This window comes from Trichinella spiralis, assembly GCF_000181795.1.
Source record: "Trichinella spiralis strain ISS 195 chromosome Unknown Scfld2, whole genome shotgun sequence".
Taxonomy (NCBI): domain Eukaryota; kingdom Metazoa; phylum Nematoda; class Enoplea; order Trichinellida; family Trichinellidae; genus Trichinella; species Trichinella spiralis.
Window position 1 is genome coordinate 8,654,606 of NW_003526941.1, and position 16,061 is coordinate 8,670,666.

The 16,061-nt window shown below is 33.3% G+C and overlaps 2 protein-coding genes across 2 annotated transcripts; both read right to left on the reverse strand.

Moving 5' to 3' along the window:
* Window positions 1-10,301: 10,301 nt before the first annotated feature.
* Window positions 10,302-12,833, reverse strand: Tsp_06960 (flavin-containing amine oxidase domain-containing protein 1). Its single transcript, XM_003380765.1, has 8 exons — window positions 12,699-12,833; window positions 12,208-12,282; window positions 12,019-12,135; window positions 11,741-11,923; window positions 11,557-11,706; window positions 11,355-11,507; window positions 10,862-10,937; window positions 10,302-10,420 (listed from the first exon to the last, which is right to left on the reverse strand). Exons 1-8 carry the CDS (start codon window positions 12,831-12,833, stop codon window positions 10,302-10,304), a joined length of 1,008 nt encoding a protein of 335 aa, XP_003380813.1.
* A 126-nt stretch (window positions 12,834-12,959) lies between these two features.
* Tsp_06961 (flavin-containing amine oxidase domain-containing protein 1) lies at window positions 12,960-15,523 on the reverse strand. The gene is made up of 15 exons (XM_003380766.1): window positions 15,504-15,523; window positions 15,323-15,390; window positions 15,038-15,120; window positions 14,980-15,000; window positions 14,896-14,912; window positions 14,706-14,768; window positions 14,614-14,671; window positions 14,419-14,548; window positions 14,191-14,314; window positions 13,990-14,053; window positions 13,756-13,926; window positions 13,587-13,661; window positions 13,378-13,512; window positions 13,151-13,319; window positions 12,960-13,045 (listed from the first exon to the last, which is right to left on the reverse strand). Exons 1-15 carry the CDS (start codon window positions 15,521-15,523, stop codon window positions 12,960-12,962), a joined length of 1,284 nt encoding a protein of 427 aa, XP_003380814.1.
* Window positions 15,524-16,061: the final 538 nt, after the last annotated feature.

A 16,061-nucleotide genomic window follows, 5' to 3' on the forward strand; every position in this document is an offset into this window, starting at 1 on the left:
ATTAGCACAGATAAAAACACAAAATATCGTGTGCATTATTTTCAAACTGTAATAAGGTGTTGCCGTAAAACTGAAAATTTCGACCAACAAAAATCCTATATAACATACTAATATAAAAAAAACACAATATGCGCGAATACTTGTTATTGTACAAAGAAAATGAATACTTTAAAAGTAAAGCAGAATGTACACAAATGGATGATGATGCACTTTTATGAAAGTATGTCACAACAACAATCTCTTGACAGCTTTGCTACAGTATCAAAAAGTACAGTATTGGAAAAGAGAAACAGCGATTTTATAGATTGCGCATTAGACGGACGGTTCAGAAGAGGAAGTGAATAGGAATTCAAGTCGTAAATTTGTCTAACAATGTAAAAAAAAAAACAACAAGCCGACATCTGTTAATCTCGGTTGAATCACTTGTACAATTATTTGCACAGTGAAACAAAGTTGTGCAGAAAATGATACTGCAGCCCACGGAACCATAAACAGATTTAAGATACCCACCCGCGAAGAGAGAAAAGTTAAAAACGTTACGCAGATAGACGTGCAGAAGACGTAATACAGACAGTGAGAGAGAGACAGCTTTTCACAACGCTACTACCATCATACAGCTAAGAAGTTTTCTGTTGACCAAGTTGATCGAGATTCAAAAGCAAATACATTGGCAATAGTGATGTTTCATTCAACTGTCAGCAAAAACCGTCACCAAGTAAATGTGCAGTGATATCCGACTTTTTTCTGATAAAAAGCTGCCATTTGCATGAAGCATTTTCTTGCGTCATCGTAACTTGAATAAATAATAATAAAAAACCCACACGCTATTATTTTCTCAACCTTTAATCTAAAGTAGTTCAAATGATGAAATCAAATTCTCGTTGACTAATCTCTTTCGTTAAATCTTTCTTTCTTTCCCAGTTAAGCTACGTATCAAAATATGCACGCACCATGTGTCCATTATACGTATACATGCACGAATATGATGTACAATAACGCGATTATATTCAATATTTCTTATTTTGTTGAATTTTAAATTTTTTAAAATAATCGCAAAGAAAAATCATCATTTGATAAATTTATCTATAAATGTATCTAAATCTATATCTACAGGCTTGTTCACGTTTCATTAATTCATAAATTAATAATGAATGAATGAATGAATGAGAAAATGAATGATTACAATTGGAAAAATATTTGCCATCCATCTCCTGAATAATAGCAAATAAAAAAAAAGATTAAAATTAAATAAATAAATATACAGAATATTATATTGAGAAATATTGGTGAAAAACAGTATAATAAGCAGTTTATCGTTACCAGCAAGCAGAAAGTGATGTTTGTTCGAAAGAGAGAGAGAGAGCTGAAAATTTGTTCGCAGCGTGGTGGTGGTGGTGGTGGTGAATAGATTGAGCTCAAAGATAAGAAAGCAACGAGAAAAGAATTTGATGAAATAAAGAACCTGCTGATTCATCGAACTTTACACAGCCCAAAGACGAGAACTTTTAATCTTGAATGTTTGAAAAAGTGCTCGCTGCGACCTAAATCAAAAACCGCAAAACACGGACACCATTCTTTTCTACTTGTAATAAAAGTACAGTGTAAAAATAGACCTGAACATGGCACGTTTGCAATATGCGTGATGCATGCATGCATACAAATAAAAATATACGGACAAACCAATAAGCATATACGCATATATGATGAATGACAAACAGAAGAGTACAGAAACAATATCCATCGAAGAAGCTTGAATTGAAGAAAAAAAATCAAGAAGACATTATCTCTTCAGTGTGTCAGCAGAAGCATTTCATCGCTACACGCTTTAAATTGTCGTTTGATATTAAAAAATTTGAGGAAAGAAAATAAAAATTTCAAAAAGAACTATCCCAACAAGAAGAAGAAGAAGAAGAAGAAGAAGCAGTTCAGATGGTCAGTCAGATGTGGAGAAAGCTTTGCTTGTTTGTTTGTTGGAAAATGCTATACAGAAATAGGGATGATGAAAAAAAAAGGAAAAGGAAAAGTAAAAAGTAAAAATCGGGCCAATCAAAGCCAAACCTGTATCGCAGACGCAACAGGCAGAATAATTTCTTCCTTGTAATTGCTGAAATGTCAAAGACGAACTTTTCATCATTGTCCATGATTTCTTTTATCACCATCACCTTTGCCAGTGCCCACAATTTGAAAATGATAATTTATCAAAAATAAAAATTTCTTTTAAACTGTCAAAATAATATTATCATTTCATTTTCAAAATCCTGTCATCTGCTACGAATACTGCTGCTTTTTTCTTTCAATTTGAATAACCTTTTCACAACGAACGACAATCAAAAAAGCACAGTGTAAAAATTTCGATAGTAAAGCAACATAGGCAGGCAGTAAGCATGCTTATACGTGCGCGCAACGTGACCAAAGCGTTGTAGAATTGAAGATAAATTACACTTGAACGTCTGTGAGATGAAATTCTCTCGAAACGACATCGTCAAATAGAAGAAAGCTGCTTTTCAGTCAGTGAGAGAAGAGAAGAGAGTTAAGTGAAGTTCAGCTTTCGCCGGCTGGATAAGCCGGAGGCGGGAAGGATGATAGAAAGCAAGAGCGCATCTCGTTTTTTTTCTTCGTCTTCTTTTTTTTCTCAATCTCCTCTTTCAATTGCATTCGAAAGAAAAAACGATAAAGAATACGCATAAGTAAAGGGGGTAGGGGGAAGGGGATAAAGAAGATTTTCGACGGAAAAAATACAACAATTATAAACAAAAACACTCTATTCCAAGCACACTGTGATCTATGGGAAAAATAGTTCTATAAGTCTTATAGTTTAATTTATACGAGTGAGTGAGTTTGTGTAAGAAAAGTTAAAGAAACAACAGAAAAAACCATAAAAATAGCAAACAATGTTCCTTTTCAACGGTAGTAAAATTTTCTCACTGGAGAAAAAAGAAAATACAACCAACGATCGACAGAAAAGAGACGTGGAAAAAAGTAAAAAGAAGAAAAAAAACGCAACACCAACTTTTGCTAGAAAATCGAATTCCCAATGATAAGAAATAATATTTTTTTTTCGGAAAAAAAAGAGCAACAGCAATAGAAAAATAGCGAGCAACAAACAGCAGCAACAAGCAGCAGTTGTAGTAGTAAAATGGGCAACTATTGTGAGGAGAAGTCAACTTCAACTTCATTCATGCATGTCGACAAAGCAACCAACCAAACGTGCAACGTGGTTTGGTTGCTGTGTCAAAAATTTCCAACCATCATCAATCTTTGCAACGTTGGAAATTTTATTTATCCCATGCTGCAAAAGTTATAGAAATACAACATCTTCTATGCTTTTGAAAAGTTGAAAAGAAAAGTTTTAAATTGCAGAATAAAAATAAAAACTTCAAGGGACATTTTCAAAATTGCAATTGTAACATTAAAATTAAAAAAAAAGAGCACACACACACACACACACTTTCCCTTTATATTTTCAAGAAAATATATTTCAGCTAATAATAATAATAATAATATATTCGATGCAAAGGTGATTGAATTGCAATGGTAAAGACATACATGATGATGACCCTGAGAGAATGTCCGATTTGCAGGCGAATGCACAAGCCTGCACAAGCAACGGGCTGGCTATGCACAATTGTATGTACTAAGGCAAATGTTTACGTCTGGCATTTGATAAGTTGGTGGTACGGAGAAGAACAACATCGTTGGCCAAGTCCATTTTTGAAAGCTCAGCAAACAACAATCAACAACCTCCTCTAATGGGAAATGCGGAAACAGGTCACCACTGCCCAATTATTGAATAGAAAAATTTCAAAGCCAGCAGGATTTAAAATGAACAGAAATATCTATTTATATAAATAGACAAAAGCTACAACACTACCATAAACTTCCATATCTATACTAATAAGCACGATGATACTAAAGATATACGAAGATAATAATTAAACACAGTATTGGATTCTTACCCAAATGGAACGTTGAAGTCGTGAAAAAAATGAATTTCAATACTGATATTGGATAGTGAAAATTGAAAACAAACAAATAGCTGAAAGTGACGACGACGACGACGACGACAATGCTTTGCTGTTGAAGAGAGATAAAAAGAGAAGAAGAAAGCGACATGAAATTCTGCTAACAACTTCCACAGACGACGACAAACATACATGCACAGATACAACAGTGAAGCATACGCATACGGCAGATGATAAATGTGATCCAAGGACGACGACAGACAGCAATGTCTTGTTTACGACTTTGTCCGCGACCTGAATGCTTCACGACCAGGGTGACAATGTATTTGGGGTGACAGCCAAAAGCGACTAAACTAAAATGTCTAGCCAGAACCCCTTTGACAACGTGCAAGTATTATTATTATTATTATTATTATCATTATTGTGGACGAGAAACGATTATTAGCTCTCACGTGAGCAAAACGACGACGGCCAAGCTTGACGCCGGTTGGTTCTTTTGCAAGCGTCGCGACGATCGTACATCTCGACTCTTGATGCCCTACCTGTCCTTGACGATTACTTGTTCTACGTTTGCATCATCAACATCATAATCAACACTAACATGATCATTTAAAACAACACATACACACACATTTATACTTATATCTGTATTTTGTTGTTGGTATTATTTGTAAAATTTCATTTTCCACAACAGTGATAGTAATAATAATACTAATAATAATAATTACATCGACTATTAAAAGTAAAAATAACTAACCAAATAAATGATCAGATTAAAATGACAAAAACACTAATTATACAATAGCTATAAACAGCAACAACAACAACGACGACAACGATATATATGAATGTTTGTAACCGACGGGTGAGAGAGCCAAAAACTAAGTAATAATTGCCCTGGTGGAAACTTACTATATACAAATGCCGTCCGTATAGTGAAAATTGTCGCCAACAAATTTCTGCTTGAATATGTCAAAGCAAATCACCTATCTCTCGTATCGTAATTAACTCTCAGAAAAGCAAACACAACATTGTAAATAAACTATTTTTTCTTCCATAGCAATCATCACAACTTTTCGATGAATTGGAGAAAATAAAACAGTGAAAAGACTCAAACTCCAAAAATCCCATTCTCACTTTTCTCTAGCTAACAATCAAATCAAGACATCAACCCAATCCCACGGGTGGGATCGCACTCGCTTAAATATAATAAATTGCTATTCAACAAATAAAAGTGACATCTACAGAGTTGTCAGCGAAAAGAAACTGCTTGCTGCCAAAGAGAAAATGTATCCAATTTTCAAATATACAACAAACACTTATGCATATATTTGTGTAAATATAGAAAATTCATCTGTAGAAAAAAAAGATGAGAAAAATTCTTGCAAAAAATAATAAGCAACGCATGAATGAATCGAATGAACAAAATGTATGAAATTGGCTGACTGATGGTCGTCCCATTTGAAACTGTGGGAAAAAGGATGAATCAGTTTACAAGTTGGAATTTGTGAAGCAAGTGATAAAGTAAGCAAATATATTATAATATCTGTGCCGGGCGTTAATGGAATCTTTGACGGATTTGATTTTTCAAAACTGAATGAATCAGCAGCGTTGACAAAGTTGCTGGTCGACCGGTGAAAACAAATACTGATGATCACACGTAGAAAAGATTTCATACAAACGTCACCGACTTTCTTTTCCTCTTAACACAGTTATCATACATCTACTGAGAACCCTTGTGAAAATGCTATATGCTAATGTATTTTCCTAACCTAGTCATGATTGAAAATCAACAGTGGATTTATTCTGCCAGTGGTGATACACAGACAACAACACTGGAATGATGCAACAACAATGTTGCGCATATATAAAACGAAACGAGATAGCACCGAAGTGATTTGAATATATAATAAAACGGAAATAGTTGTCATTCTCTTGAATAATTAAAAAGAAATAAAAACTGTTCAATGTCAAAATGTACGATCAAAAATAACTACGAGAACAGAAATGTTGGAAAAAAGTGAGGAAAATGAATCTTCTTCACATTTACATTTGCTTGGATATTCAAGAATGTCCAAAATAAAAAAGAAAACAAACAGATCTGCAGCTAATTTTCCCTATAAGAAGAAGTATAGAATCGAGAATATGCGTTTAAATGACTTTTTGATCAAAGTGAATAATTGGAATATAAGAAAACAAAATTACACCTTCGCACACTGAATATAAATGGGTTTTCTGATTGACATTTTCAAATTTTATGGTTTTTCCTATTTCTTGCTGTTTACTTAATAATATTATTTTGTCTTTCAAATTTGAAATCTTGTATTGAATTATATTGGAAAGTTATTAAACTAGTCAGCAACATTATTCATTCAAACAACAGATGAAGCATCAGCCGGAAAGCGGCTTGGCAAAAGCCGAAAAAACGACTGACAAACAGACAAATAAACAGCAACAACAACAAAGCAGACTAGACCGAATATTATAATGAACGCTCGAACGTCGACCCGATTTGAACAAATCACGTGCTTAGAACTGGTTAATGCGCTGGTGTGGATAAATGCAATGGGAAAAAAAACGATCGACCGACCGCGCAACTGCAAAGATTAGCAGCAAAAGCAGAAGCAGAAGCAGCAGCAGCAGCAGCACATGAAACAAAAATATCAAATATCAATGCAATGCAGTGAAATTGAATATAATTTCAATTTTAAAATTGAAGATGGATGAGGATGAGGAAGAGGAGGAGGAGGAGGAGGAAGAGGAAAAACAATAAAACCTACCTCTCCGCATACCTCTCAAAATCCCTACCTGAAAAATAGAAGATAAAAATCGAATATAATAATAATAATAAAAAGCAAATAAATAAATAAATTTCACTTTCGAAATGCCATGCTTTGCACAGCAAGCAAGAACTTTTAAAATTAGACAAGACCGGCTGGCTTGAGTCGAATAAGCTATTCATTGTTGTTAGCTATATGGCTGATTCGGCGGCAGCTTATGCCGCCCGCCGAGGGCGCTAACGGCCGAACGGCGTCAACTGAGCCAGTTTGAAGCGACTCGTTTGGCCGTATAATTAGGAAATTTGTCGATCACCGACCGGCTTTATCGCCGGAAAGTGCCCCCCCACCCCACCCCCCATCCATCCACCCACCCACCCACAGCCCGTATCTGCGAGATCAATGTCTAGAGCTAAGTAGATCCGATCGGTCGAGTTGGATCGATGGCTTCTTGTCAACTATCTCTCCAAACTGAAACGCGAATGCCGAATGCCAGGCAGATTACGCCACTTTCATCAAGCAATGGACAATTCTTTAATAAACAAACAAAAGCTGTACAATTTAAATTACTACATGCTATAGAAGCTGTAGCTTCAAAATCTGATAATAAAACTTACACGCATACGGATATTTTTCTTCTTCTTATTCAATTACTCAGAAATAATTGAAAACAGAATAGAAAAACATTAATATAAATGTTGCTATATTTGTATTTGCAATATATTTTTTTCCTACATTTTTTTTCTTTATCCCTGATTTAAATTGGAATTACAAATGAGGATTGCATTACAAATCCCTTGATTCTAATCAGCTAATACACGGAATCATCATGACTGGCATTCCAACAATGTCATATACTGTGAGCAGTATAACTTTTCAAGTGTTGTTTCGAAAAAGAAAATCACAAAAAGAAGAAAGATGGGAAAAAAAGGAAAAGTTTTTCTTTTTCTTCCACCCGTGAATCATATTCATGAAAATTGAATATTATCACCATTGTTTATATAAATTTATAGAATGGAAAGTTAAAAAAAATTGCATATGAAAATAAAAATAAAATTTCATCCACTCTATATTTGCCTATAGTGGAAAAGTATGCAATTCTTTTCACAACATGTTGCAACGTAAAAGTTATCAATGCAGAACACAACAATTCACAAAGAAATATATTTTTTCAAAAATAATAATAACTTTTAAAAAGCTGCAATTCAATTTTCATCTCACCTTCACAATGTGACATTTTTAGTGCAACATGAAAACGTGTACTTTTTCAAATCAGCCATACAGATAGCATAGCCCCTCCCAAAAAAAACAACTCAATTTCAAATTAGGCTCCCAAAAAAAAGACAGCGTCAAAATGCATATCAATCAAAAATTGGTCAATCACTTGTAATAAATGAACAGCCAAATTTTTATCACAAAAAGAGAGAGAAAGTGAAAGAGCGAAAAAATAATGTTCAACATTAAATTTCGCACATAACGAAATAAGAATAATTTAATATATTTATTATGTTTACAAAGTGATTTAAATAGTACTTTTCATCCTGTTTCCTTTTTCATCAAAATAAAAATGCAAATCTTTCGTATATACAGTATGGAAATTTCTATTCTCTTCAAGTATAAATAAATATATGTATGTATATTTTTCAATATAATATGTTTGGTCAGCTTATGCTTAAAACGGATTAGCTCAGTCTGGAGGAATGGGGGAGAAATGGCTGAGTGCACCTCAACTGGCGAGAATCAATCGTACCGGCGGCAATCGATTGCAATAACGCGTCCGTTCGTTATTCACTCAAGCGGCTCATCTCAAGCGCAGATAAGTGGACACGAGGAGAATGCAACAAAATTGACAATCAAGTAATGTAAAAGAATAATAATAATAAGCCACCAACTTTCCTCAAAAAATCGTCAAATTTTTATAACCTTCAAATACAAAAAAACTGGACCATTTCATCATTATATTTTTCTTTTGCAGAGAACATGAAGAAATAAATTCTATTATTTGATAATAATAATAATAATAATTTAAAAAAAATTACACACCTGTTGTATTGTGTTCATGAGATTGAAAAATCAGGAAGTAGATAAGAATGAAACAACAACAACAACGACAAAGAATATATGCTTGCATATTGTATTGCTTTGTATTGTATTGTATGGCATTGTAATAGAATAAAAATTGAAATCAACTACTCCAGGATCTACTTGAGAGCTAGCTGCTCTATAAAACAGTGCACACAATGTGTGTGCGATAAAAACAGGATAGCCGACGTTTAAAGCAGACAAAAAGCACCAACAGTAGACAATGCGTGCAAAACCGGCTCAAATTGAGACAAGCCAAAATGTGCAAAGTGAAAATTACTAAAGAAGAAAATAATAAAATAAATATCTAGCCGCATGCACATTTTCGCGACAAATGATCAAACCGGCCACCAGCAATGACAAAAACAATTTCAAAATCTATCTACTCCATGATGAAAACGGATAGACAAAGATAGATGGATAGACAGTCTGGAAAACAATTATGGTAAGAAAAAATCAACAAAAAACAAAAAATATTTGAAAATTGAAAAAAATTTCAAAGAAACGAAACCAATAATTTTGCCAATTTGAACCTCTTTGTCATCACATTCACCGGTACAGTATCGAAACCGAAAAATACCTCTCTACATTGATATTATTCAAAAATCGACTTATTCATTTTTATTGTAAATATTGTATATTGTTGATAAAACTGCTCCGAAACTAGTTCTATCTAATATGTCCCAAACATCGCACAACACGGCCATGACGATGCAGATGGAAAAATTGCTCTGTGAATTGAAAATATTTTACAGAAATGATGTCGCCGATCACTACTGGGATACACACAACATCCGGAGTTGCTAACTGGAGCGCCTTTGTAAAATTCATCCCGACAACAAAAAGCAACAACTGATAACGATCAATCATACCAACGTTGACATTTTCAAAGTTTTATGTTCATTAATTCTTGAAAATATTTACTACCTTCTTTTCTACAGTAATACGTGAAATTTTCAAGTTGCGTAAAAAAGTTGAAAAAAAGGATTAAAATTAAAAAAACAATTATTTCTTTTAAATTTTCATCAGTGAAATTTAAATTCCAATACAAGGTTGAAGAAATCAAGATCACTTACTGGACAATCTTACAACACGATCATGTATACATATATGCATATTGTAATAGTTATCGTAATGCAACAATATTATTCAGTTGAACAAACAGCGTTTGCTTGTTGAAAAATTTTTCTTAAAAAATTATTGTACACTCTGAGAAAAAAAAACTATTCTTACAAAAGCATGAAATCTTTTACCGCAGTTCTTTGCCAATATTGAAATACAAATCTTCTGTTAAACTTGAAAACTGTAGCCCAAATTCATTCACATTTCAGTGAAAAACAAATATGCAACTGAAATGTGTCCATTTATAGCTTAAAACTAGCACTTTTCACATAAAACACAATATATATCTGGTTACGCAAAATGGTCGACACTTCCTTGTGTTTGCTGATGTTGAAAACTGACGTTCAATTTGGCGAAATTAAATACCACCACTACCACTACCACTACCACAAACTACTACTACTACTACTACTACGACGACGACGACGACAACGACGACAACAACAACAACAACAACAACTACTACTACTACTACTACTACAAATACAACAACACCAAGTATGAAAAAAGAAAGAACGTTATGCCAATTTCAAAAGTGGTGAAAAGAAAGAAAAATATAAACCAGAAAATTGTTAATTTTTTCAATTCATTCATTTGAAAAATTTTTTTATTAAACCAAAATATCATCAATTAGCAAATTCTATTGTTGATGCAAATGCAAATGCAAAATACGAAATGCGCAGTGATTGCAGTACAATGCGCGCAAAAATAGCTGGTGATGGTGATCAGATTCGAGAAAGCCGAGCAAGATAGATAGATGGATATCTAATATATGCAAAAAAGAGAGAGAGAGAGAGAGAGAAATGCTCAAATTCTTCTCTAAAAGATGCACAATAGAATGAAAATTTGATACCAAACTCAATAAAAATGATATGGAAAAGGGGAAAAAGTGTAACAGAAAGCAAAAAATTCTTTAACCCAGAATTTTAGATGCTTCTCGCAAGCCAGAAACCAGAGCACCAGTGAAGGTCTGCGGAAACTGCCGGCTGGTAGCCTAAAGTTATAGCACACTTTAATCGAATCAAAAATGATGCTTGAGCAGAGAAAAAGGACTGAAAGTGAAATTTTCTTTCCTCCTTCTTATATCATATCCTCCTTAGATGAACATGAATAAAAAAAAATCTTCCCGATTCAAATTTCCTTCAACTCAACTACACTCCTAACATATCTCGACTGTTGAAAAAGTACAACTTTCTACTTGAACAAAACCACCAAAGAAGCCTCAAGTTAAAAAAAATATATACACCTTTCCAACATTGAAAAAAAAGCATTGTAAAGCAATGTAAAAATGCAAAAAGCATGAAAATTGTGAAAAAAGCCCAAGCATGTATATGTTTGAAATAATAAATAATAATATCTTCTTGCTTTTTGCATTTGACAGTTTCAAGAAAAAAAACAAAAGAACACTTACTTCACCAGCAAAATGTACTCTTCCTTTAACAGTCTCTGCCATCGCGTCGTAATCGTCTCCTGTGGCGCCCACGCAGATGTAACTGTACGCCATGCCGATGTCCGGATCTTGTCCCCAACGAGTGACCATATATTTCATAGGTTCGGGAATATCCTGCCGAGTGAATTAAAATTAAAATCAAAAAAATTTTTTTTAAATTAACAAGTGAACCAACTTCTTCTGGAAACATCCTGCGCAACGTTTGCACGCACAAATCGACAATCGCTTCGTCGGTTTTCGAATGAATCAACTGAGCAGATTCACCGCTCAAGTAGCACATCAACACGTTGCACGTTTCGTCGTCACTGGAACCCTGAAAAATGATAAAGATCATTTCGCGGAGTAACACTATGCAAATTTTCCAAACAACAACAACGGCGATGACGAGCCTGATAATCATTTACCGGTGGCGTGAAATCGTAGAAGACGTTGAAAAATCCACGCTGTTGACCTTTACTCGAAACACTGCCAAAATAGTCGGCAGCGTTTGTTTTTTTCGACCAGAAATTTTTTGAAAATCGCAAAGCGATCTAAAAATAACAAAACCAATTTTTATTCATTATTAAAAAATAAAAAAATTTCATCATAAATGAACTTTAAATTAAAAACAATTCATCGCCCTCACTTTTTCAATGATACCGCAGCCGAGAGTAGATATTGCTTTCAATTTATTATCAGGTAAAGCTGGTAAAAATTCTATGCATTCCTTCTTCAAAACGGCTAACGGAACTGTCACAATAACCTTATCAAAAAAACAAAGTATTTATTTTTGTAATAAGCATATATATTTATATATATATATATATAAACTAACTTTGTCGCAAATAAATGTTTCTTCATCCGCAGTGCACACTTTGACTTGTTCCGAAGAATAATCAATGCTGACAACCTGAATACTCAGTTAGCAAAATTAGTAAACAAAAAAAAGAATACAATTAATAACAAAATTTAAATATTACATTGAGAAAGAAAACAAACGAATATTAATTAATGAACTATAATTTTTGAAATAACTGATTTAAAATTCAATTTCATCATTTTCAATTCAGAAAAATTTATGTTTCATATTTTGTTATTCATTTTTGTCTGCTATTCAAAAACTGAAAAGCGCACGTGAAAAATTTTAAAGTCGAAGAAATTTGAAGAAATTGCGTAGCAAAATTTGAAAATTGCAAATTGGATTACTGTAATGTTGACCGAAATTTTTTCTACCATCCTACGGTAAGATTGAAGATAATGTTCAATAGAAATGTCAAATTATGCTCGATCAGAGATCAGTTTTACAATCGTAATATAAAAAAATACCTTTTTACAATAGCGTACATCCAAACCTTCGACTAACTGATCAGTTATTCTTGCACAGCCGGCTGTCATGAGAGCATGACTGCCTGCAAATTGGGGAAATTTTTCATTCTGATTCCAATGCAACCCTGATACCATTTCCAAAGGGGAGCCGCAGGAATATTCCAAATTGCTTATGTGAAAGTTGAACAATTCTTCTTCATCCTAAAAAGGCGGATGTTGCGCAAAACAAAACAAAAATACATACATGCAATTTCAGCAGCATTAGTTCAATTTTTCCCATACCACACTTTCAAGAGAACTGCCACATTTGTGGGCAGAATAACAACGATCAACCTTTTTCATTAATGCTAAAACAAGAACAAATTATTTTAAAAATTCCACATTCAGATATGGTACAAGTTTAAAGAATTATTCAATGAAAGAAAAAAATGTAAACACACACACAAACATACTCAACAAATTATCATCCATATCACCTCTACGTTGCCAGTGTTCTATGACATCGAGCAGGGCATTGAAATGGCATTCAACTTGACGATCAACATCATGATTTACAATCTTGCCCGTACGTTCGCTAATGAGAGGGCATTCTTCGCGAAGAACACGAAAATTGATCCCAGCCTATGGGGCTTTTATACAGAACAACCACAGATTTAAATAATACTTATCTATAGTATACTTGAAAGCAGAGAACACAAAATGGATTGTTAATTATGCCAGTTATAAGCTGACCACCACGACCAACCGGAACTCCAAAACTACAGTCGTCGACTATACGGCCTCCAGCTTTTTCTTTTATTTCCAACACGACAACCTAAACTTGTCCGAGTATGCACAGAAATGAACAGCATGGATTATGATGTGAAAGGGAAAAATGAAATTGTCTACGTTGACTCCAAAATTTTGCAATTGACGAGCAGCTGCAATGCCGGATATTCCAGCGCCGACAACTACAACGGACATCTGAAACAATGTAATGTAAAACAAAACGCGTACAACCAAGTGTGTTCGAGAAAGATGATTAGAAATTTAAATAAATAAATAAATATATATATACCTCTTTCGGAGCAATACTGAAACAGTTTGGTGGGTTTTTCAGCAATCCAAAGTTAACCAAGCCTTGGTGAGTCAAAAATTGCAAAATACGTCCCACTTCGTGCGTCAACAATATGCGTATAAGACCACGGCAAATGATTTTCTTCTTACAATCGGCCGGAGTTATCCAATTCTAAATGAAGATGTTTCATATTTGGACGAAAAATAAGAAGAATAAAATAAAATTTATACATACTGAAGGATTCAAATTCCACAAAGCCACTATCAAATTTCGAAGACAAAGATAAAAGTTCTGTTCACTAAAAAAATAAAACATTTCTTTTCATGATTATCAACATGAATAAGACTGAAAATAATATCTAATTGTAATTTCAAAATACTACTATTAATTCCACGTTACTGGAAGATTTTTGTTTATTTTTTTTTAAATTAATACCTTTCATATTCAGGAAATGCTTTTATCTCATCCGGTTCCATAGCATCAGGTCTGAAACATCTTGCTCGATCATAATCTGTAGCCATGTAAAATGGTTGAGCATTTTGTTCAACAGAGACCGACACTGGAAAAGAATAAATTGGAAATTTGGCGTAAAATTTGAACAAATAAGAAAATTAAGCTTATTTAAATACATACAAAATTTATACAAATGCGTATCCACTAAACTGGTAGGGCTCATGCCTAATAGATCAAAGTAATATTCTTTTTTGAGAAATACAGCAGCTGGACTATTTTTCAGCAAAGGTGGCACGGCTAAATACTTAAACCAATAGGAAACCAGTGCACGCCGGGCTACCTGAAATGTAGTTAGCTTTGTGAAATTAAATAATGCTTCGTGAATATTATAAAAATAACAATTACCGGATCTTCAGCCACAGAACAAGGATCTTGTCCGTCATCGGTCGGCGATATAACGCGACTGCAATCAAAATTTGCAAAATCATTATAATAACATGTGCCAAGCACTGTCCGCCATTTCGAACATTTCATACACTGAATCCAATAAGGCAGAACTTCTAAATTACAAAAAAAAAATAATAAATAAATTGTCTTCGGGCAATTATGAAACTGTGGTTGGAAATGGCAGATGTTATAACTGCTACTGATAAATGAATTCAAATGCATCGGGTACCGATATTAAACGCACAGTAATTCAAGTGCTGAAACAAATAATAAAATTATGCTTTTCTTTCTTGCTTTTTCTTATTGCATTATACTGACAATTACACAGTAAGATGATCTGTCCAACTGTAAAAATGTTTCATCAAAACAATAAAAAGAATACCTTAAAACTTATCGTATATATTTGTATTACTACTTTTGAACACCAACTAGTAATCATGAAACAGATCAGCGCATCAGCATTCTCTTCAACCTTGATTTTTTAATTATACAGTAGATTTCCTGTACATATCACATAATACTATGCGTAAAAAGTAGGCATGTTGGTGAATTTGAAAAAAATAAATAAATAATATTTCATATTCATCTCCATCAAATTCGAAACCTTCTACTTCAAGAGAAGAATGCACATATTTCGACTAATAATAATCATGTTTGACTAAATAACTTTCACACAAATTCTGAGATTCACTTCCTCCTTCTTTGGCGAACAAAACAATATGCAACATTTCCTTCCTGATAAAATTGAAAAGAATTGAAAAAAAAAACAGTTCACACATTAAAATTACAAAGTTACACGACAGCAGAAGATGTTATAATAATTTTTTGAAAAGTGTCTTAAAACAAACTTTCCCATATACTTGCACATCAACAATAAAGTACCTGAACATAACTAATAGAACAACAAAAGATGCGTGTATCAATTGAATAAAAAGGAAAAGCTGAATTTGAAACTCCAACAAATTTGATGAATCTATTCATTAAAAAGAAAAATGTTTTTATTTTTACTACTTTAAATTCATATATTACTGAAAACCCACTGCTGAACAAAACTTACACGCTAACTTGAAGGGAATAAAAAAAACCTATATCATCAACTGAATTGTTAAATTCTATATGGAAAATTCATATTTTTCTTTTCATGTAATTCTCAACTTGGAAATGTACAACTGTTTTCTCTCTCCTTCTCAATATGACCGTAGGAAAAAATAAACAACTTTAGCATTTCATGATAAAATAATCAATTGATGACATCACTAGGTGACACGGCATTTCGCTTAAAACATTTCTTTCTGCCTGACTAATGCAAGAAAGTCATTTACAATAAAGCTCGACTGAAAATAACGAACCCTTGAATAAATCTATCCGTATTACACTACATATATATGTATTAAAGATGAGATAAA